The following is a 23,865-nucleotide window of genomic DNA, read 5'->3' as shown; positions in this document are numbered from 1 at the left end:
TTGGAAGTTAAAGGACTTTGCGCTGTCTCTTGTCTCAGACAGTGGAGGACAGACTAGTAAATCAGAGGGCTAGAGGGTCAAGACATTGGTCATCCCTTCTCTACTGCTCTGACACTGTCCCTTTGATATGTAGATTGCTACTCTTAGGGATTAACTTCCTTCCTCTCTCTCTTCCCTACCTGCCCTTCTACCTTGCAACATGGCAAGCTCCTCTCCCTACACCATGTGTGCAGAGAAGATGCAGAATCCATCTGCATCCAGCTAGATAGATAGATTAGAGATCCTAACTCCTCACTTTCCTATCTAGAATGGAGTTCCTTAATAAATGCCTTATATATTGATTTGAAACTATGAATTGGCTCCAAGATACTTTTCTCTCAGCATACACGCATGCCTAACTAAATTCCGCTGTGTTGTGCCTCTGTGCACTCTGCTATAATGAGAAAGGGATTCTCTCACCACAGAGAATTTCCAACAGGGGTCGTGGTGGACAGCTCGTTGGAAGTGTTAACTCAATGTGCGGCAGCTGTGAAAAAGGCCAGTTCCATGCTAGGGATCATTAGGAAGGGGATTGTAAATAAAATGGCTAATATTATAATGCCCTTATACAAAACTATGGTGCGGCCACACCTGGAGTACTGCGTACAGTTCTGGTCACCACATCTCAAAAAGAACATAGTAGCAGGGGCGTAACTATAATAGGGCAAGGGGAGACAGTTGTCTGGGGGCCTAGTGCCTTGCCCGCCCCGAGGCAAGTCACATGACTGACTCCCCCAGCCACGCACCTGCCCGGGCTTCCTTCAGTTGTATTCATCATCCGAAATTGATGTGATTGTTAAGACCTGGAACTACCAGAACAGCATGTCTTTCTCTAGTACCATTAAATGACTTGCATCATCCACAATTTACAAAACCTTTTAAAAAATAATTTAGGATAATGTTCTATTGTGGCACATAGGAGATATATATATATAATGCACTATGCTTTTTGTTACCACTATTCAGTCTCATTTAAGATTACTTTACTTCATGAGCTGAGCTTCAGTGAGGGGGGGCCCATTTTAAAATCTTGTCTCTGGGCCCACTCCAACCTTGCTACGCCCCTGCATTGTAGAACTGGAAAAGGTGCAGAAGAGGGCAACCAAGATGATCAGGGGCCTAGAGCACCTTTATTATGAGGCAAGGCTACAACACCTGGGACTTTTTAGTTTAGAAAAAAGACAACTGCAGGGAGACATGATAGACGTCTATAAAATCATGCATGGTGTGGAGAAAGTGGATAGAGAGAAATTCTTCTCCCTCTCACATAACACTAGAACCAGGGGTCATCCCATGAAATTGATTGCTGGGAAATTTAGGACCAGCAAAGGGAAGTACTTTTTCACACAACTGGGGATTCACCCAGTATTGGAGTGGAACACATTTTGCTTGTGTGCTCAGTGAGTCCACAATATTGTATGTGTCATTTAGGCATATGGGCATGACTACTAAAAAATAAAGTTGGGTCTCTGAATCAGAATACAAATGGAGGTTGGGGGTTCAGAAACAGAGTGTAAGATACCTGATATCATGTGAATCACACCACTTAGGTCCGTAATCTTAGGATAATTTACTTATTGAACTCTGTGGGGCTTACTTCAGAGTAAATACACTTAGGATTGTACTCTGCCACTTTTGTGCCAGGAAGTTGGAACAAACAGGCAAAAGTCTATGTCCTAGTTCATATCCTTGCATGACAACTGGGCTCTTTTCTAATTATGAATGCCTATTTTCACCAACCTGCTCACTTGAGGGGATTTGTCTATGCATAGCATCCCTCCATCTTGTGCCACCGGACCCCAACTTTTCTTGCTGATCATGACTCTGACTTTGCATATAATGTAGATCAATTTTGTGTGGTGGCCAATATTATTAGAATCAGACAGACCCTAATCCAATTGTTATACTTTAGGATGAAACGTTTTTTATCTGTCTACTTTGTATTGCTGGTCAGAGACCAAAATAAAACTGAACTAAACTGAACAGACGGAACATTTCCTGCTCTGGGGTTTATCACAGAATTAACTCGCAGACCCCTGCAGTAGAAGGCTTCACAAGGCATTGCACTTATGCCCCTGAGGGAGAAGGTCAATCTACAACAGACCTGCTCAACTTCGGCCCTCCTGCAGATGTTGGCCTACAACTCCCATAATCCCTGGCTATTGGCCACTGTGTCTGAGGATTATGGGAGTTGTAGTCCAAAAACAGTTGGGGGCCCCAAAGTTGAGCAGACCTGATCTACAATGTGCTCAAGACATACAATATTGTACTGTGGTATGGAAGGAAAATGGCAATTCCACATACAACTGTGAGAGGAAAAGGGAACAACCAGAGTACTAAGAGCCCACTTGCCTGAGCCTTCAGAGAGCCCTGCCATTGAGGTACACACACCCATCTCCAAAGGACCATGACAACAAGCAGGGGAAGTGGGCATGTGCAAGTTTGCCTTTTACGTGGTACAAGAAGAGGCCTTGAGAGCCTCTTACATTCGAGAGGGTCTATTAGCTTCCCGCAAACCAGTTCTTTCAAACCTATTGGGTCCCCCTCCCCTCCCCTCCCTTAGCGGCCTGAAATCATGTCCCTTAGCTGCTTCCTGTTTGCTGAAAGCTCTTCACAAGGCTCTCAAAGGCATCAGAGGGGTCCTGGGGCTGGGATTCACATGGGGGCTCTAATTGAGCTGTTAAGGTGAAGGGTCCACTTGCACTTAAGCAGCCAGGTGGAGATGAAAGTGCTAAAGCCAGCAGGAAGCTAATTTGCCTTGAGTTGAAGGGCAAAGTGAGGGGGCAGGGGGGAATCTTGCAGAACAGTGTGAAACAGCCTTGGGACATAGAGACATAGGAAGCTGCCTTATACCAAGTCAGACCATTAGTCCATCTAGCTCAGTATTGTCAGGCTGACAGTGGCTTCTGCAAGGATTTTGTTTTGTTTTGTAGGCAGGAGTCTCTCCCAGCCCTGTCTTGGACATGCTTGACAGGGAGGGGACTTGGAACCTTCTGCATGCAAGCATGTAGGTGCTCTCCCCAGAGTGGCCCCATCCCCTAAGGCAGGGGTGGGGAACCTTGGCCCTCCAGTTGTTTTTGAACTACAACTCCCACCATTCCCAGCGTGGCTGGGGATGGTGGGAGTTGTAGTTCAAAAACAGCTGGAGGGCCAAGGTTCCCCACCCCTGCCCTAAGGGGAATATCTTACAGTGCTCACACATGTAGAGGAGAGGAGAGCTGGTCTTGTGGTTGCAAGCATGACTTGTCCCCTTAGCTAAGCAGGGTCTGCCCTGGTTGCATATGAATGGGAGACTTGATGCGTGAGCACTGTAAGGTATTCCCCTCAGGGGACAGAACTGCTCTGGGAAGAGCAGAAGGTTTCAAATTCCCTCCCTGGCTTCTCCAAGATAGGACAAGATTTTATTTTTTTAAATAGAACAAGATTTTTTTATTGAACCAACAAACTACATAGGGCTGAGAGAGATTCCTGCCTGCAACCTTGGAGAAGCCGCTGCCAGTCTGTGAAGACCATTCTGAACTAGATAGACCAATGGTCTGACTCAGTATATGGCAGCTTCCTATGTTCCTATGTAGTCTCCCATTCAAATGCAAACCAGGGTGGACCCTGCTTAGCAAAGGGGACATGTCATGCTTGCTACCACAAGACAGATCTCCCATTTACCTCTGTTGTCCCCTTATTGTCAATATTTTAAATTGTAAACCCCCTGGGGCAGGGACTTGGCTTGTTTTTCCTTTATGTAACGCTGAAGAGCACCACAACACTAATAATAATATAACAGGACTGAGTAGGGGTTCGAGCCAGGATGCTTCTGGCAGGGAAGGGAATGGGCCTCATTTGCGAGCAGAGTTGCCTCTCTCTCTCTCTCTTTCTTCTATGCCTTCAACAGCAATGGACTAAAAATCTAGCAAGCAAGCCCCCCGCCCCGCCCCACCCCCATGAAGCTAAAGTGATGGGGAAAACTTTGCCAGCTTAATTTCTGCATGCTAGGCTGCTGTTAGGCACAGGTGTAGGGCCTATAAGAAAAATGTGGCAACTTGGCAGCCCTGTTTGGGAGTTATATTTGTTGAGTTATATTGAAGAGGTGTGGGATCAGGTAGGGCAGAACAGAAAGAGCTAACTGGAAACCATGAATCCGTGAGGACTCTGAAAAATGATGTTGGGACCTAGTGAGTAAAGAAGGGTGTGGAGTCTGGATATCTGAAGGACTCTCTGCTCCCATATGAACCTATATCCAGTTGTCAAGAACTTCTACAGAGGCCTAGCTCTAAATGCCCCCACCTTTGAAGATGAGGTGGGTGGTGACCAGGTTAGGGCCTTCTCTGAGGTGGCCCCTCTCCCCAGAACAGTCTGACAGGTTAAAACTTTGCTTCCCACCCCCAGACATTTAGTAGGATTTGAGCTATTTACATTGTTGCATTGATGTTAGTCCTGCGTAACAGCTCCTGATTAATTGTAGATAACTTGTAAAATTGTAATACTGCTGGCTGACATTCAGACTAATGAAGTGCTTGCACAATGAACCAAGTTGTGTTAGTGCAAGAAGATTGTGCAGCTGCACAAAGCCACGGGGATGTGTGAAACTGTAAAATTGTGCAAAGGTTCCCTGCAAAACAAAAAACAAAACCCCCCAAACCAAGGTCCCTCACCTTCCTGTGCAAGGGCAATTTGCACTAGCACAACACTCATCTGGAACACAAGCTCCAGACTTAGTGCAACACCTTGAGTGGGTGCCACCGTGGGTGCCACCGTGGGCGGGCGGCCGGGCCGAGAGTGCCGCCACTGCTGGGGGCGGGCCGAGAGTGCCGCTGCTGCGGGTGGGTGGGCGGCCGGGCCGAGAGTGCCGCCGCCGCTGCGGCTGGCCGGCCGGGCCGAGAGTGCCTCCGCAGCCTGGCCTACTGCCTTGCCTCCGCAGCCGCCCAGCCAGGCAATTCTCCTGGGTGCGCCAGGACCAATCAGGTGCCCCCGCAGCCCAGCCAATCAGCTGGGCTGCCGGGACGCATTTTTCCTGGGCACACCCAGGAGAAATATATATAGAGATCCCTGTACAATTTTAGTCACTACATCTCAATAGGGACTAAATCTCAATAGGGACTGACAGAACATGCCCCATGGTGTAACCTGTCAGTTCCTTAGGGAATAAAAGCACACGTTAAGTTCAGTCAGCAAGACAATGGACAAATCACAGACTGGCATGGCATCATGATGCAAAAAAGGCATAAGAAATGAAATATATCAGATCATGAGATCTGTTGAGTTTTGAGCTGAATTCTTAGTTTCAGATCCTTTTACGCAAATTGTGTGGTACAGCATCATGTTGGTGGTGCCACACTAGAATTCTTCAGCACTGTTGAGGCATTCCTTTTCTGCAGTTAGCTTTTCTGCAGTTAGCTGCATGGGTCATCCCATGAAACTGAAGGCCGTGAAATTTAGGACTGACAAAAGGAAGTACTTCTTCCACACAATGTATAATCAACCTATGGAATTCTTTGCATGGTGTTGGTGATGTGGTGGTGGCCACTAGCTTGGATGGCTTTAAAAGTGGCTAAGACAAATTCACAGAAGACAGGTCTATCAGTGGCTACTAGTCTGGTAGCTATAGGTCACCTCCAGCCTCAGAGGCAAGATGCCTCTCAATACCAGTTGCAGGGTAGCAACAGCAGGAGAGAGGGCATTACCTCACCTCTTGCCTGTGGGCTTCTCAGGGGCATCTGGTGGGCCACTGTGTGAAACAGGATGCTGGACCTGATAGGCCTTAGGTCTGATCCAGAAGGGCTGTTCTTATGTCCTTACTAGGGTATGTGCAATTGAAAAAGTTCCACACACTATTTGCAGCACCATTTTGCTAGTCTGAAAATAACATAAACAAATAATGTCAATCTAGCCCCCATTAGAGCTTCTGCCTCATTGCAGGAGGGGAACAGGAAATAACAAGGGATAATTCACAGAGAGGCTATTCACAGAGTGGCTATCACTCATTAATTCTCCATCTGGGGTCAACAAGGATGCAATAAAATGGAATGAACCTGCAAAGAGGAAGTTTTTTAAACTAAAAACACAGTAGGACTGAAAAGTGTGGATAGTGTTTTGCCTGCCCACTCTGGACAGACTGCAGCTGCAATTGTGTTTTATTAGTAGGTCAGTGCCACAAATCAGGTCTGAGACAAACAGGGAAGAGGAACACTGGAAGTCAATTATTTGGAAACTCTGTCTTTTGCATGTTCCATAAAAAGTGAATGTACAAAGGATGGCAGTTCTGGAGCAAAGAGCTAGTGTGGAAGCACCCATTACTGAATGACTGAGGGACAGTGTCCTTTGTCTTAAAATATGCAGACAACAGGCAATGAAAAAGCAGAGCAGCTTTCCAAGAGGGTGACGATTAGATTTTTTAAAAAAATGATAGCAATTTTAGTGAGTTACCCTTCTTTTCATTGTATGGACACATGAATTGGGCTAGAAAGTGGTTTCTGAGTACAAAGCTTTCAGCAAAGGAAGCACACATGCACAAGTTCTTCACAAGGGCTGGCTACATGCGACGTATGAAGCAGCTCTAAGATCATGAGTCCTCCGGGAAGGTAGCGAGGTTAGTGGGAAGGAAAGCAAAGTGGAGGGGGCCAACAAGACTCTTGAATTTCCCTCCATCCAAAATAAGAAGACAGCCTGGAGTGCGTCTACTACCTGCAGTTCACTCAGAGGAGTCAATTAGGGCTAATTACCCCCAATTTTCCACCCATTTTCTGACAAAGGATGTGAATAAACTGCGCATTGAAAGAGATTGGAGTGTCTCTTTTCCTCATCTAGTTGGGTCTCAGGAGTCCATTACGGTCAATTACACACATCTCCCACCCACTGCTTTTGTCTGTAGAATAATGACGCACCCAAACCTGTACTTCCTCTCCCTATAAATCCTGGGTCCCTGTTCTGTGGGGAATCGGACACCCAGCAACTCAAGACAGATTTCAAGGTATGGATTCCTCAGACCTTAGAGGTGGGGATGAGATTTAGAGGCATTAATCTGGGGTTAGCTTAGGAGGTATTGATCCATTAAAATTGGGTTGTCACCTTTCCTCCACCCCCCAAGGCAGTATTCCTGTGCATGTCAGACAGAGATTCAACAGGCACAGCATTTGTGGCATAAAATTGCAGTGATGAAAAAGATGTAACCTGTTGAATTTGTGCAAGTTGCATAGATGTTAAACCATAGGGGCCCTGGTTTAAGGAGAAAAAGGTGGTAGATATATTATAAAAGCATAGTGTTTGAAACTGTCTTGGGAGGGGGAGTTACGTACTGGGGACTAGAAACCCAGACTCATGGATTTGCTGGGAAGGCAGTATAGTCCTGTGGTTGGAGCTGGAAAAGAATTTATTGGTGGCGCTGAAAACCAGGGTATTGATGGATGGAGACAGACAGTACTTTCCATTCCTCCCAGGAAGTGTTGAAAGTATATAATTAGAGGCATTGTTGGCTTGGATGCACACATCCATCTTGCTATAGTCTCTCTGGTCAAACAGGTTTTGCAGACTTCTAAGTGGTTGAAAAACCTGCAACACCTCTTTGACCAAGGAAGACAGTAGGCTTGTTCACACGATCGGAAATAGTGTAGAAGACCTGTCCTACCCAGGTTCGGGAGCTGTGCACACACCCATTGTCTGATTGTGTGTGAGTAAAAAACAAGGTGTGTGTGGGATGGGAAGTGATCATCTGCTAAGTGGCAGCTGGGTCGGAGGGCTTTTCCTCCTACCGCGTTAAAAACAGTATAGCTGCTGGTTGGATGGAGTTCTCCAAGCCCAGCTGCCACTTGGCAGACAGTCACTTCCCCTCCTCTTACCTTGTTTCTTACTCACACAGGATCGGAAAACAGGAGCATGCATAGCTCCCAAACTTGGGTAGGGCATGTCTCCTAAACTCTTCTGATTGTGTGGACAAACTGCATGTGCATCAAAGACACAGATGTCTCTTTCCTATCACTCTGAACTCCTTCAAAAAATCTTCTGAGTGGTCATGAGAACTGCTGGGATCTTTGCGGCTCCCAGTGGTTAGCCCACTTAATTCCCCCCCCCTTAAATGAAGTTAGCGGAGCGAGTGCTCTGCTAACCCCGTTTTGGTGATCATGAGTCACTGCAGCGTGGCTCCGCGCCACATTGACCCGCGAGTAGACCCCCAACCGGGAGGCTACAGGAAGCCTCCCGGCCTTGGGGGTCTCCCCAGAATGCCCCGCACACTTGCACGGGACATCCTGGGACTTCCGGGGTCTGGGCGGCCGATCCACACCACCCCTACCAGCTCCATGACGGAATTGGTAGTCATGTGGGTGGCTGAGCCGTCCACCCAGGGACGGCTCCCTGCTTGTCTGCAGGGAGAGTGGGCTAAGCCCACTTTCCCCGCAAACCACCTCGAGGCGCTTAACTTTGATCGTGTGAAGCGCCCATCTCTCTCCCTGATCCTTGCTTCCTTGGTCAGAAATGTGGTTCAACGATGGGGGAAGATGTGAAATCCAGATTGTTCCTTGGCTTCTCTTCTCTGTTGCATGCAGATGGGGTGTTCTTGGTCCATGTTCTGCCTTTCTTTGTTCCTTTGTGGGATCCTTGGAGAATGCTTTGGAATCACTCTTGTGGTGAGTTTATTTATTCATTATATTTTAATCCAGCTTTTCCTCCAAGGAGTTCAGGGTGGTGTACATGGTCTCCCCACCATTTTATCCTCATGGCAGGTAGGTTAGGCTGAGTGAGAGAGTGATTGGCTCAAGGTCACCCAGTGAGTTCCATGGCTGACTGGAAACTTGAACTAGTCCAATGTTCTAGTTTTGGTGCCACACTGGCTCTCTAGGACTTTGAACCTTCTCCCAATTACCCTTCCACCTCCCATCAGTCATATTCACAGGGTAGTCATCAGGGCCCTAAGTTAAGAACATGAGAAGAACCTTGCTTGACCAGGCCCAAGGCCCATCTAGTCCAGCATCCCGTTTCCCACAGTGGCCCACCAGATGCCTCTGGGAAGCCCACAACCAGGAGATGAAGGCATGCCCTCTCTCCTGCTGCTGCTCCCCTGCAACTGGTATTTAGACGCATCTTGCCTCTGAACCTGGAGGTGGCTTATAGCCATCAAGATCAGTAGCCAGAGGTGTTCTTACCTCCGGACTTTGGGGCCCTGGTCCGTGGCCTCCAAGGTCCAGGGGGGCCTCCATATGGTCAGGGGGTTCTCCTGCCGCCACCCTGTGGCCGCCCTGCTACTGCCCCTCTGCGCTGAACCTCTGACTCCCCCCCCCATAATTTCAGCTGCCATGTGTGTGGCCGAAGAGTGAGCCAAGCAGGCCTCCTCACCCCCTGCTGTGGCAGATGGAGCAACCACTGGGCCTGTCCGTCCAGCCCAGTGGCTCCTGAGAACTGCGAAGCGCTCTAGTGCGCCTGCGCAATTGAAATAGAACATTGCAAGCCTGTGGGCTGGATGGACGGGCCCAATAGTCACTCCGTTCACTGCTGCCACCGCCGTGAGAGGGAAGGCCTGCCCGGCTCACCCCACCCCTAGCCGGCCTCGCCCATGGCGGCTGAAATTATGAAAAAATGGTCGGAGGTTTGGCGCAGCCGGACAGTGGCGGTGCGGGCGCAGGGTGGCAGTAGGAGGGCCCCCCAAAGCAGGGTTTGGGGCGGGCCGCATGGCGGGGCAGGGGGGGTGGCTCATGGCAGGAGCAGTCCAAGCACCAAGATTACTTAGGTGTGCCACTGCCAGTAGCCATTGATAGACCTGTCCTCCATGATTTTGTTTAAGCCCCTTTTAAAGCCATCCAAGCTAGTGGCCATCACCACTATTACTACGATGAATAATAATAATAATAATAATATTTATATACCACTCTACAATCAAAGTTCTCAAAGCGGTTTACATAGAAAAAGTTTTGTTATATGATTTGTAAAATACATACTGGTTTATTGTAAATGTTTGCTGGTCAATGACCAAATAAACTTATAACTAACTAGAAAAATAAATACATAAATAACATGGCCCCCTGTCCCCAAAGGGCTCACAATCTTAAAAAAAAAAAAAAAAGGCAGATGCCAGCAACAGCCACTGGAGGGATGCTGTGCTGGGGTTGGAGAGGGCCATTTGCTCTCCTCCTGCTAAATATAAGAGACACCACTTTAAAAGGTGTCTGTTTGCTCAGTTAGCAAAGGTAACTGAGGGGTAGTAGGGGTAATATGACTGATAGCAGGTAATATCTTGTGGCAGAGAATTCCATAGATCAATTTTGCACTGTGTCAAAAAAGTAGTTCCTTTTGTTGGTACCCAATCTCCTCAATGACTACTAGTCTAGCGGCTATAGGCCTATCAGTGGCTACTAGTCTGATGGCTATAGGCCACCTCCAGCCTCAGAGGCATTCTAAATACCAGTTGCAGAGGAACAACAGCAGGAGAGAGGGTATGCCCTCACCTCTTGCCTGTGGGCTTCTCGGGGCCATCTGGTGGGCCATTGTGTGAAACAGGATGCTGGACTAGATAGGCCTTGAGCCTGATCTAGCAGGGCTGTTCTTATGTTCTTATTGTTGTATTTTATTCAGGTCACCTGGCATATGTACCCTTTATGGCAATCTAATATACTTGTAATTTTCCCCTGTCCCCTCCATCCTTAAATTCCCATTTTGAAAGACTAAAGAAGACTTTGTGACCAAAGGATCAGAAAGTAAAAGTGATGTCTATTTACCAATTAATGTTGAACCACCAAGGCTGAAGACTTGAGTTAAGCTCTCTTTAGAGGAGAGCTGGTCTTGTGGTAGCAAGCATGACTTGTCCCCATAGCTAAGCAGGGTCTGCCCTGGTTGCATATGAATGGGAGAGTACATGCGTGATGTAATCAGGAGTCTTGGAGAGGAGAGGAGAGCTGGTCTTGTGGTAGCAAGCATGACTTGTCCCCTTAGCTAAGCAGGGTCTGCCCTGGTTGCATATGAAAGGGAGACTAGAAGTTTGAGAACTGAAAGATATTCCCCTTAAGGGATGGAGCCGCTCTTGGAAGAGCATCTAGTTTCCAAATACCCTCCTTGGCATTTCCAAGATAGGGCTGAGAGAGATTCCTGCCTGCAACCTTGGAGAAGCTGCTGCCAGTCTGTGAAGACAATACTGAGCTAGATAGACCAATGGTCTGACTCAGTATATGGCAGTTTCCTATGTTCCTAAAAAACTCACCAGTTTTTGAGGGAGTAGGGAGGGAGAAACACACAAAGAAACAACAAAGTTTCTTTCAAGAGGAAAGGAGAGCTGGTCTTGTGGTAGCAAGCATGATTTGTCCCCTTAGCTAAGCAGGGTCTACCCTGGTTGCATCTGAATGGGAGACTAGAAGTGTGAGCACTAAGATATTCCCCTCAGGGGATGGAGCTGCTCTGGGCAGAGCAGAATGTTCCAAGTTCCCTCCCTGGCAGCATCTCCAAGATAGGGCTGAGAGAGGTTCCTGCCTGCCACCTTGGAGAACTCAGTACATGGCATCTTCCTATGTTCCTATGTCCTTAGAAGCAGGGGTACCATATAACAGAATGACAGAGCAGCCAGGAAGACTGGGGGTTCGTATCAATTCCCCCTCTTGTCCTCCTCATTGACCAGCACTGAGGGGGGCAGGTTATTGCAGTAATACAGTCCGGTCTTCATGGCAGTCTGCCACTTTTCTCAGCCAAATCATTCTCACATCAGATCTTTAGATGTCCTCCATGGAGAAGTGGCAGCAGGGTATCAATTGCTTGAGATGGGGGTCTCAATGCCAATTCATCTGGGAGTTTTCTTTTGGGATTATTTGAGTGTACGATGGTACTTCACAGTTATCCAATTGGGTAGGGAGTGGCTGGCAATCCCAGGATATGCTGAGTCGGGACATCCTGACTCAGTATATTCCAACGGGGTGTGATGAATCAATCACAAATGCTGCCCTAGCCTGCTAATGTACAATGAATATGTGCATGGCCCTTTGGGTCTTCAGGGACCTGGTGGGATCTCCCATCCATAGGATTTCACCGATCTAGGGTGAGACCAAATCCCCATCCACCCCCAGTATAAAATTAAACACATTGGTGGTTGCCTTGGGATCTGACAGGGCAGTTTTTCACTTTCCTCCCACCAAGACAACAAGAGTTGCTCAGCCTCCTGGATCCCATTGTAGTACCTTCCCCATATAGCAACTTCAGGATCCTCCTGTGGTGCTGGAGCCTCCCTATGCTGGACTGTTGTGGAGGCATAGACTGATCCTATTCCTGGTGCTCCAACAACTGGGACAACCGCCTTATTTCTGCCTCCATTTGATCCTCCCTGGAGAGTATCTGTGCGGGGGCCGGGGGAGTGGAGGGCTCAGCTCATCGCACCCCGCCCCCTTCACCTCTCACCACAGGCAGCCTGAAGTGCCCCATTATTTCCCATCAGTTCGCCCAATCGATACTTCACCACCTGAGTGGGCTACCCACCCCACTTACCCATATTTTCTCCCAGTCTTAAAAGCTTCCTCCTGACATCCATGCATGAGCCCATGGGGAACAGGTGGCCACGCTCCTCCCTGGGTATCCCTGCCCTATCATTATAATAGGCAATAGCTGTTACATAGGAAGCTGCCATATACTGAGTCAGGCCATGGGTCCATCTAGCTCAGTGTTATCTACATAGACTGGCAGCGGCTTCTCCAAGGTTTCAGGAAGGAACCTCTCTCAGCCCTACCTTGGAGATGCTGCCAGGGAGGGAGCTTGGAACCTTCTGCTCTTCCCAGAGTGGCTCCATCCCCTCAGGGGAATATCTTACAGTGCTCACACTTCTAGTCTCCCGTTAATATATATGCAACCAGGGAAGACCCTGCTTAGCTAAGAGGACGAGTCATGCTTGCTACCACAAGACCAGCTCACCTCTCATTCCCTTTCCCTCCCTCATATGTTGGACAAAGGCCTCTTTGGGCTGTCACTTCCTGAATCTGGGTTAGCAAGGCTGAATAATCTGTGGGTTCCCCTGCAGATCACAATCCCATCTGGCTGAGGTACCAAGGATCGAATTCACTTGCTATCTCTCTCAACTCTCCCTCTATCCGTTGGACCACAGACATGGCATTGGCTGCCCTTGGGTCCTTCAGTCCTGCCAAAATCCTGGCCATCGCCACCCTATAGATAAATCCAAGGGGGTTCTCTCCTGGTTCTTGCTAGATAAAATATCTTACCACGCAAGCCTCTACTTCTGTTTCAAGTTCTGAGTTCTGCAAGCCTCTGGTGCTGCCATATGTGTGAACCCACTCATAGAATTAAGGAATGGAGTTCCTCTGAGCATATGCTCAGCCCAAGAAATTGTTTTCAATTTCTTGAAATTGAAGATTTCAAGAGCTTGCAGTCCTCCCATGCTAACATCCACTCCTAAGCTTGCAGTCCTCCCATGCTAACATCCACTCCTGGTTCCCCTGCTCAAGCTTTATTTATTTTAGCAGACTAATTTAGAGCCCTGTAGTGGTTTCTGCTGTTATTATCTATATATTTAATTCTCTAAGGCACACCTGTGGCTAATCCTGTGCGTGGCAGTTCTCGCGGGAGTTCGCAAGCAGAAGCACCTGATTGGGCAGTGGGGATTCCATATGCAGATAGGGAGAAGGAGCCTGTGAGAGCAGAAGCACCATGGTGATTGGGCAGTGGTGATTCCATATGCAGATAAGGAGGAGGATCCTGTGATGGTTGTTCAGTTGGAATGCAACTGTTACTGGTCAGAAGATGTTCTTGATTGTAGAGGAAAGGTGTGTATGGATAGATAGATAGACAGACAGAGAGCAGGCAGGGGTCTGCGAAGAGAAAGGGGTCATGAGGGAGGAAAAAGCCCCTTCAGGAGAAAGAGGCTGCTATTGTGTGAATAAGATGAGGAAATAAGATGAACAAGATCAGTTAACTCAGGAAGGGAAGGAGAGAGGGAGAGAGAGAGAAACATGAAGGGAGGGGGAAGAAAGAGTGGGGAAGAGCAAGTGGAGGAGAGAGAAAGAGAGAAAAAGAAGGGAGGGGAAGAGAGGGCGAGGGATGGGCCTGAGCCTGTCAGCAGCCTGAGGGGAATGAGCAGGCATGGCGGCACTGGCAGCAAGGAAGGGCCCAGTCAACCACTGCTGCTGTTTGGGGCTACCGAGGCCATTGTCAGAGCGAGGCAGGCAGGGAAGGGACGGGCCTGGCCCAGCCCTGGGCCTGTCAGCAGCCTCAGGGGGATGAGCAGCCATGGTGGTGACTGCAGTGAAAAATGGCCCAGTCAACCACTGCTGCTGCTGCTCCTCCTGTGGGAAGAAGCAGGAGCAGGGCTCGGGTGGGGAGATCTCTGGGGTTAGGAGGCTGCAGCTTGGCCAGTAGGCACCAACAACGCTGCAGCCGCGACCAAGAGAGGTGAGGGGGATGGAGTAAAGGGATGGAGGAGGAGGAGCAGGAGTGCAGCTCAGGTGAGTGTGTGGAGATCTCTGAGGTGAGGGGGGCTGTGGCAAGGGGTGAGGGGAGCAATCAAGTACTAGTGCACAGATGCTCTGCGCAGGTTAAGCTAGTTTATTATTATTTATTTATTACATTTATAAACCACCCCATCCGAAGGCTCTGGGAGGTATACATTTTTAAAAAGACACAAAACCACACACAATGTAGTATACAGCGCTCCGATCCCCCACAATAAGCACCTCCGTCTTGCTTGGATTCAGCTTCAATTTGTTATCCCTCATCCAGCCCATTACTGCCCGTAGGCAGGCATTTAGGGAGTGAATGCCATTTTCTGATGATGATGATGATGATAAGGATAAATAGATTGGGGTGTCATCAGCATACTGATAACACCCTGCACCAAATCTCCTGATGACCTCACCCAGCGGTTTCATGCAAATGTTAGAAAGCATTGGTGTTATGCTGACCTTGGGTTGTATATAAAGAATTCTATTCTAAAAAGCACTGGTGACAGAATGGAGCCCTGAGGGACTCCAAATAATAGCTCCCAATTTGAAGAGGAACCATCACCAAGCTCCACCATCTGGAATCTGCTTGAGAGATAGGAGTGGAACCACTGCAAAGCAGTGCCTCCTGTCCCCAGTTCCCTCAGGCAAACAATTGGGAGTCAGAAATGTTTGCTGATCTAGTGCAGATCACCCAGGGATTTATTAGCAGACCTTGATCTCCCCAGACTCTCAGTATAATCAATGAGGGCCTGCCTCAGTTTCACCATTTGTTTTGACTAGCCAGCCTGCTAATTAACTTGACTTTCTCCATATTTAAGTGAGTGAGTGGGCAGGTCTGTGTGTACAGAAGTGTGCATGGCCACAGATGCTGGGAACCATTCCATCTATCGTTCTTTCATAGGAGCATCCATAGGACTAGGTCATGGGAGGACTAGTTTAATGGAACTTTTCTTTTCTGATCCCTTGCTCCTGTAGCCCAAGGACAAACGTGGCTGGACCCTGAACAGCGCTGGATACTTGCTAGGACCCCGTAAGTAAATCCAGTATTTCGTTGGCATGGGGAAGATAAGTCCAAAGGGAAGGACAAAAATCCTCTGTAAGGCAACTGCCACCTGAATGTGGAAAGTGTCCCACAGGATGCCTAATCCCATAGTTGAAAATGGGCTGGAGACAGTGCACCTGAGGCAAGGCACCCAAAGCTTTCCCCACTCTCACACTCATGCGCACACACTTTCACCTCTGTTTCCTCTTTCTTTGTGATGGCAATAGCTGCTGCCAGGCAGTGTGCATGTTCCCCTCCTCCTTCTCATGCTGCTGGACTGGTTATGAAAAGGGAGAGGAAGCAGAAGAAATGAGGAAAGGGTAGTAAAGTACTGGAGACCAGTGTTCCCTCTCATTCCCCCCGCCCCCGCATCTGTGCGCTGAATGAGTTTTGTTCTGGACAGCAGTATCAAGATAGTTATGCGAGTGCGCATGCAGAATGGGGCCTTCTTGATGCAACCTGAGTGGGATCTAAAATTAACTGAGGGGACATTAAAAAAAACACCTTGTGTGAGCACACACATGTGCACACCTTCGAGGGAGCACTACTGGAGACACTCTATAAAGTGTGCTGTCGAGTCTGTGTTGACTCCTGGGAACCACAGAGCCCTGTAGTTGTCTTTGATAGAATACAGGAGGGGTTTACCATTGCCTCCTCGCACGCAGTATGAGATGATGCCTTCTAGCATCTTCCTATATCACAGCTGCCCATTATAGGTGTTTCCCATAGCCTGGGAAACATACCAGTGGGGATTCGAACCAGCAACCTCTGGCTTGCTAGTCAAGTCATTTCCCCACTACGCCGTTAGTTGGCTTATAGACACTCTATAGAGTGTCTTTATTACTCGGCTACTCTTTTCTCATTTTCCCTCCCTCCCCCTTTTCATAACCATTCCAGCAGGAGAGGAGGGCATTGTGGCTTGTGGTGGCTGGTGCTGCTATGGAGAAGCCAAGAGAGGAGAGGGCCATCTTGGAGCAGCACTTTGTCAAGAGGCAGCTGTACCACAGCTCAACAAAGAGTGACTTTAATGGCAGGGGGTGGCAGAAGGAGACAGGGGGGTATTGGGAGACCGTCTTGCTGTCTTGCCAACACCCCAATAATTCACCACTTGAGGCAACTGCTTCACCTCTTGGAAGGATTACTGCTGGCGACAGCCATGTATCCAAGTGATCCCATTAATTTCAGTGGGACTTGAGCTTTGATTCTGAACTAAGGATGTGAGCCAGGAAGCCCCAGCTCAAAGCCAGGAACTCTCTAGTCGTCTACACAAGCCACTGGCCTTAGCCTCAGTTTCCCCATCTGTAAAATAGGTATAACAACACTAGCATCCCATATAGGTTCTTGGAAGGATTACTGAACACTGGCTAACATGGGAAAAATTATTCAAAGTAGTCACTCTGAAATTAAAATAAGTCTAACTTGTCCTTTTAATTTCAGTGGGACTACTGTCAGTAATTTTCCTCATGTCAGCCTGTGCATGTAAAACTCTTTGGAATATAGGATTATAGGAAACTTCCATATACTGAGTCAGACCATTGGTCTATCTAGCTCAGTATTGTCTACCTAGGCAGCGGCTTCTCCAAGGTTGCAGGCAGGAATCCCTCTCAGCCCTATCGTGGAGATGCTGCCAGGGAGGGAACCTTGGAACCTTCTGCTCTTCCCCTGAGAGCAGCTCCATCCCCTGAGGGGAATATCTTACAGTGATCACACATCAAGTCTCCCTTTCATATGCAACCAGGGCAGACCCTGCTTAGCTAAGGAGACAAGTCATGCTTGCTACCACAAGACCAGCTCTCCTCTCATTTGTGTAAATGCTACTTAATAATAATATCATGGCATTTTCAGATTGGATTTAACCAACCAAATAACAATAGTGTCCATTATTTCTATAACACTGTGTACCCTTCTTAGTTGTTTTTAAAAGCACATCTGCTGTGTGCTGCCTTCAAAAGTCCCCCCTCCCCAACCTCAAATGTATATTTGAACCTGAAGTCAGGATGGCTTGCTGTTTGTTCAGATACAGTTTTATCTCTTTTAAAAAATGCTGATTAGTTCAATCAATAATTGCATGCAACGTCCCACTGGATCTTTAGTTTTCTGTAGTGTAATAAGTCTTGCAAGTCAGTCTACACAAGTTTCTAGTCCATATGGCCATTCATAGTTATTGACCATAGTTACACATGGTTGGTCTGAAAAAAGAGATAAGAACTATCTTCCAGTGTATGAATGTTCCCCTCCCTGTTCACCTAGGGGTGATTGTCCTAAGCCCTGTGCTAACAGGCAAGCGACTACTTATAAACCTGTCTGTAATCCATCTCTTTTTCATGCAAGCCATGATTCCTCTCCCCAAAGCAGATGCTCACCAGACATTGCCAGATAAAGGAGGTTTGGCTGGGAAGCGGGCAGCTATGGAAGACCTGATTTCGCTAGGGCAGGATTCCTTTGGTGAGTGCACCTGACCTCGTTGATTCCTGTTCAATTCCTGACCTGATTTGCCCAGTGTACACTGCCACTGCCTCACAACCCCACTTCCTTTCTCTTGTAGCAGATGCTGTACACCCATCTGATGACAGCACCCTCCAAACCTTGATGGATTTCCTCTCCTACCTTCGCCTCCGAGGTGAGATGTCAGATTCTCTAGGATGAGATTGGGGGATCTGGAGTCATAGAGACGGGGAAACCCAGGCTTCTGAATATTAAGCTCATAAGAACAGCCCTGCTGGATCAGGCCCAAGGCCCATCTAGTCCAGCATCCTGTTTCACACACCAGATGCCTCCGGGAAGCCCCCAGGCAAGAGGTGAGGGCATGCCCTCTCTCCTGCTGTTGCTCCCCTGCAACTGGCATTCAGAAGCATCTTTATTTCTGGGAAGAAAGTATTTACTTACCACATTTCTATCCTGCTCTTCCTCAAAGGAGCCCAGAGCAGTAAGGTTATGCTTATCCTCTCAACAACCCTGTGAGGTAGGGTAGGCTGAGAAATAGGTGACTGGCCCAGAGTCGCCCACGCCCAGAGAGTTTAATGAAGTAGGTTCTTCTGGCTTAGTGCATTTGTATCTGCAGGCTTTCAAGTGATCTCTTCTATGGGAGGAGAGCAGGTCTTGTGGCAGCAAGCATGGATTTTCTGCCCCCTTACTCTTGTACTTACTCTTGTGCAACATCATGTGTGCAACTTACTCACATACAACATTACTGGGCTGATGTATACCCTTGAGCGGTATGTCAGGCAGTTTTCCTGGATACAACACAGATTGTAGTGTCTGCATGGAATCCTTTAAACAATTGTCTCCAGATCTCCTCCATGAGCTCTCTTTTCATTAAACTGAGTTTCTGCATTCGGGATTATTGATTGATTGATTGATTTGATTTTTATATTGCCCTTCCGGAATGGCTCAGGGCGGTTTACAATTAAAAACAGAAACCATTAAAACCAATAACAATTAAAACAGAGATATAAATATTAACACCAATTTAAACATCTTAAAAACAATTAAACTATCATAACAATTAAAACCCTAAAAACCAGGTTAGCATTAAAATGATTAAAACTAATTAAAAACCCCAAAAGGCCAGGCCAAACAGATGGGTTTTAAGGGCTCTCTTGAAAGTCAGTAAGGAATTAAGATTACGAATTTCTGCTGGGAGTGCATTCCACAGCCCAGGAGCAGCCACAGAGAAGGCCCGCCTCTGAGTTGCCACCAAACGAACTGGTAGCAACTGGAGACAGACCTCCTTAGATGACCTTAACGTGCGGTGGGGATCATGTAAAAGAAGGCGCTCTCTAAGATATCTCGGACCCAAGCCGTTCAGGGCTTTGAAGGTAATAACCAGCACTTTGTATTTTGCCCAGAAACATATCGTCAGCCAGTGTAATTGTTTCAAGACAGGCATAATATGGTCTCTCCGGGTTGCCCCAGAGATAAATCTGGCTGCCGCATTCTGAACTACCTGAAGTTTCTGGACTATGTACAAAGACAGCCCCACGCAGAGTGCATTGCAATAGTCAAGCCTGGAAGTTACCAGCTGATGCACCACTGTTTTGAGGTCATCCTCTTCAAGGAATGGGCGCAGCTGTTGAATCAGCCGAAGCTGATAGAAAGCGCTCCAGGCCATGGCCTCCACCTGAGAGACCAGGGTGAGGCCTGGGTCCAGGAGTACTCCCAACCTGCGCACCTGCTCCTTCTGGGGGAGTGTAACCCCATCCAGCACAGGAAGATCTAACTCACCCCTCAGATTCTGAGCCCCAACAATGAGCACCTCCGTCTTGCTTGGATTCAGCTTCAGTTTGTTCTCCCTCATCCAGCCCATTACGGCCTCTAGACAGGCATTTAGAGAATGAGTGCCATTTCCTGAAGATGAAAAGGAGAAGTAGATTTGGGTGTCATCAGCATACTGATAACACCCAGCACCAAACCTCCTGATGACCTCACCCAGTGGTTTCATATAGATGTTAAAAAGCATTGGTGACAGAATGAAGCCCCGAGGGACTCCATATAACAGCTCCTGTTTTGAGGAGCAACTGTCACCAAGCTCTACCATCTAGTATCTACCCGAGAGATAGGAACGGAACCACTGCAAGGCAGTGTCCCCTATCCCCAACTCCCCCAGGTGACCCAGAAGGATACCATGGTCGATGGTATTAAATGCCGCCGAGAGATCCAGAAGAACCAGCAGAGTCACACTCCCTCTGTCGATTCCCCAGTAAAGGTCATCTATCAGGCCAACCAAGGCTGTCTCAACTGCATAGCCAGCTCTAAAGCCAGTTTGAAATGAGTCTAGATAATCAGTTTCCTCCAAGACTGCCTGGAGCTGGTCGGCTACCACCCTCTCAATCACCTTGCCCAACCAAGGGAGATTGGAGATTAGCCTGTAATTATCCATCACTAAGAGGTCCAGGGAAGGCTTCTTTAAGAGCAGTCTAACCATTGCCTCCTTCAGACAGGGGGGCACCCTACCTTCCCTCAGCGATGCATGTATGATATTAACTAGGCCACCTCCAACAATCTCCCTGCTAGATAGAAGCAGCCAAGTCGGGCAAGGACCCAGAGAACAGGTGGTAGGCCGCACCACACCAAGCAGCTTGTTCACATCCTCAGGAGTCACAGATTGAAACTGATCCAATCTAATACTCCAAGAGGGATTGCTGGACACCCCCTCCACAGACCTTGCAGAAATAGTGGAGTCCAGGTCAGCCCGAATACAGGAGATCTTATTTGCAAAGAACCCATTAAAGGCATCACAGCAGAGCAAACCCAGGGACTGATTGGAAGTAGAAGGAGCAGAAACTAAACTCCTCACAACCCGGCGGGATAGCTCCGCCGATCGTGAACCTGCAGCCGCAATGCGCACAGACCAAAATCTCTTTTTCGCTGCACGCACTGCCACTGCATAAGCCTTCAAACGGGTCACATGCTGAATCCTGTCAGATTCGAACCGAGTTCTCCTCCATTTGCGCTCTAGTCGCCTACCCAACCACTTCAGCCCCCACAGCTTCTCAGTATACCAAGGGGCCATTTTTGAAGCAGGTCGGAAGGGACGATTAGAAGCAATCATGTCTACTGCCCTGTTGAGTTCCCTGTTCCAGGTTCCCAGCAGGGCATCGACAGAATCACCGGCCGCACCAAAGTCAAAATCCTCCAAGGCCTTTTGAAATCCCACTGGGTCCAGCAGCCTTTTTGGATGGACCATCCTAATAGGTCCACCACCCCTGCAGGGGTGGGTTGCGGCTGTGAGATCAACCTTAACCAGGTAGTGGTCCGTCCATGACAATGGGGAAACAACAGGATCCCCCACCCACGGAACACCCCCCTGATCTGAACACAGGGGCATAACTACTATTAGGCAAGGGGAGGCGGCTGCCTGGGGGCCCCCACGCCTCGAGGGGGCCCCCAGAGGCAAGTCACATGAGGCAAGTCACATGACTATATATTGTGAAGTGTGTGTGTGTGTTTGTGTATCAGCGAGGGGCCCATTTTAAAATTTTGTCTCTGGGCCCACTCCAGCCTTGTTACGCCCCTGTCTGAACAAAAGACCAAATCGAGTGCATGGTGGGCAACATGAGTTGGTTCAGAAACTAATTGGGATAGGCCCATAGTTGTCATGGACTCCTGAGCCGCACCAGACAAGCCAGCCCCAAAGTGGATATTGAAGTCCCCCAGAACCAAAAGTCTAGGAGACTCTAACACCAACTCCGCGACCAGCTCCGTCAGCTCAGTTAGGGAGTCAGTTGGGCAGCGGGGTGGATGGTACACCAACAGAATCCCCAATCTATCCCTAGTTCCCAGCCTCAAAAATATGCACTCAATATAAGTCAACTGTCTCACAGGGGCCCTGGTAAGGGAAATGGTATTCTTATGGACCACAGCCACTCCACCCCCCACCCCCACCCACTTCCCCTGGCCTGCTCCACGACAGAGTAACCTGGTGGGAGAAGCTGAGCCCACACTGGACCACTCGCCTCCCCCAACCAGGTCTCAGTTATACATGCCAGGTCAGCTCCCTCATCCACGATCAGATTGTGGACAATTTTGGTCTTATTCTGAACTGACCTGGCATTGCAGAGGAGCAAGGCCAGATTCTGTGGGTCGCTGGAGCTGCTCCCCAAGGCTGAAGAGTTAACAGAGCAGTTGGAAGTGGAAACAGTTACTAAATTACTGATTTCCTTTCCCCTGTAATGGCCAGCTGCTCTGCCAGCACCGATTCTTCTATTCCCCACCACTACAGTAATAGCTGCCCCCGAACTGCCAGGCACACCCCCAGCACCACCCCACTGAAGAGAGCCCAAACACATGTCTGCAAAGGGCCTAGCCCAACCCAACCCCCAGCCCTCAGTCCCACCCCCAAAGGCCCAGCCCCCAAGGCTGGCCCCCTTTGGCCTTTGGCAAGTCTCCTTGCTTTTAAGCTTGCAAGCCCCAGAAGCCACTCCTCTCACGAGCAGCTGAGTTCCCAGGCAGCAGGTGGAAGGACTCAGCAGTCTGGGAGGCTGGCAACCAGCCAGCTGGAACTTGGCAGCCGACAAGCAGGCTGCACTCCGTCTGAGCTGGAATGTCCATAGGAGGCCGAGGGGCTAGATCAGGCCTGCTCAACTTAGGTCCCCCAGCTGTTTTTGGACTACAACTCCCACAATCCCCAGCCGCAGTGTCCAATAGCCAGAGATGATGGGTGTTGTAGGCCAACATCTGCAGGAGGGCTGAAGTTGAGCAGGCCTGGGCTAGATGGTGAGTCCCAGCAAGGCAAATGGAATGGCCCTTTCCCCTGCATGTAATCTTGTGCCTTGTCCCAAATTGGGCTCTGCTTCCTGCTTTTTTTTTTTTTGCCACAAAGTTAGTGCTTCTAAAAACAGATGCTACCTTTCCAGGATATAAATATTAACTTCACAGTGATACCCCTTATTGGTATAAATGGCCATTGGACAAATGTGGGTAGGTGGCACAGGGTGGGGGAAGGGGCAAGTGGCCCCCCCACCCCAGACATGGAAGATGCAGGGCAGAATTTGAGTCAACCCCTTATTTAGCAGAGAGAAACCCCGCTTAATGAGAACAGAGCTCATACCCCTGCTAACTGAGCAAAGAGGCACCTTCTAAAAGTGGTGATTCTCTTTATTTAGCAGGGGGAGAGCAACTGGCCCTATCCAACCCTAGCACAGCCTCCCTCCAGGGGCTGTTGTTGGTGCCTTTTTTTCTTTTTTAGACTGTGAGCCCTTTGGGGACAGGCAGCCATTTAATTAATTAATTAATTAATTTCTGTATGTAAACCACTTTGGGAAATTTGGTTGAAAAGCGGTATATAAATATTTGTCGTATTTGTATTCATGGAGGAGACCTGGAAACAATTGCTTAAGGGCTAAAAAACGAGTAAAGGTTTGTTTTAAGAAGATACAAACGTAAATAGAAAAGCCTGTGCAGTGTGCACCCTGTCCTAGCTACCTCATGGTGGAAGGAAGAAGGAAGAACAGAGAGAACAATACAAGGAGGGAGTGGTCTAAGAGTACCAGTCTACCAATCACAGAGAAGTTAGATCAGCGATACAGAAATGAAAGAACAAAGGGGCAGTCCTTTGCTCTCTACCTTTGCTCCTAATGTCCCTAGTGGTCAGTAGGAGTTATATTGAGGTGGTGGAGCAGCTGTGGTGGAGCAGTGAGGAAGCAGCCTAGGGAGCAAGAGGCTGTTAGTTCGAATCCCCACAAGTGTGCTTCCCAGACTGTGCCTAATAAATATATATTTGTAGTCACCTATATCGGGCAGCAGCGATATAGGAAGGTGCTGGAGGCGGATGCTGACAACAACAAAGGCAACATCTTAAACTGCTCCTGTATTCTACCAAGAAAGCCACATGGCTCTATGGTCACCAGGAGTTGACACCAACTCGCTGGCACAATCTTT

General features: G+C 48.5%; 1 protein-coding gene across 7 annotated transcripts in view; it reads left to right on the top strand.

The window, feature by feature from the left end:
* The window catches only part of LOC128330372 (galanin peptides-like), a 28,717-nt gene that overhangs the window by 830 nt on the left and 4,022 nt on the right, over nucleotides 1-23,865 (top strand). Inside the window, exons 1-5 of one of the 7 annotated variants that reach the window (XM_053263153.1) lie at nucleotides 6,984-7,003; nucleotides 8,574-8,654; nucleotides 15,420-15,474; nucleotides 17,818-17,931; nucleotides 18,032-18,106. In XM_053263153.1, the coding sequence (XP_053119128.1) occupies nucleotides 8,574-8,654; nucleotides 15,420-15,474; nucleotides 17,818-17,931; nucleotides 18,032-18,106 (325 nt within the window). In that variant the 5' untranslated portion in view covers nucleotides 6,984-7,003. Of the gene's footprint in view, nucleotides 1-6,983; nucleotides 7,004-8,573; nucleotides 8,655-13,699; nucleotides 13,770-15,419; nucleotides 15,475-17,817; nucleotides 17,932-18,031; nucleotides 18,107-23,865 lie in introns of those variants that run through there. The other 6 variants (XM_053263152.1, XM_053263151.1, XM_053263149.1 and 3 more) reach the window with 6 other exon arrangements.

The sequence above is a fragment of the Hemicordylus capensis genome, chromosome 6, assembly GCF_027244095.1.
Source record: "Hemicordylus capensis ecotype Gifberg chromosome 6, rHemCap1.1.pri, whole genome shotgun sequence".
Lineage (NCBI taxonomy): Eukaryota > Metazoa > Chordata > Lepidosauria > Squamata > Cordylidae > Hemicordylus > Hemicordylus capensis.
Note: the sequence above shows the minus strand (reverse complement) of the source record. Positions and strands in the feature narration are given on the sequence as shown.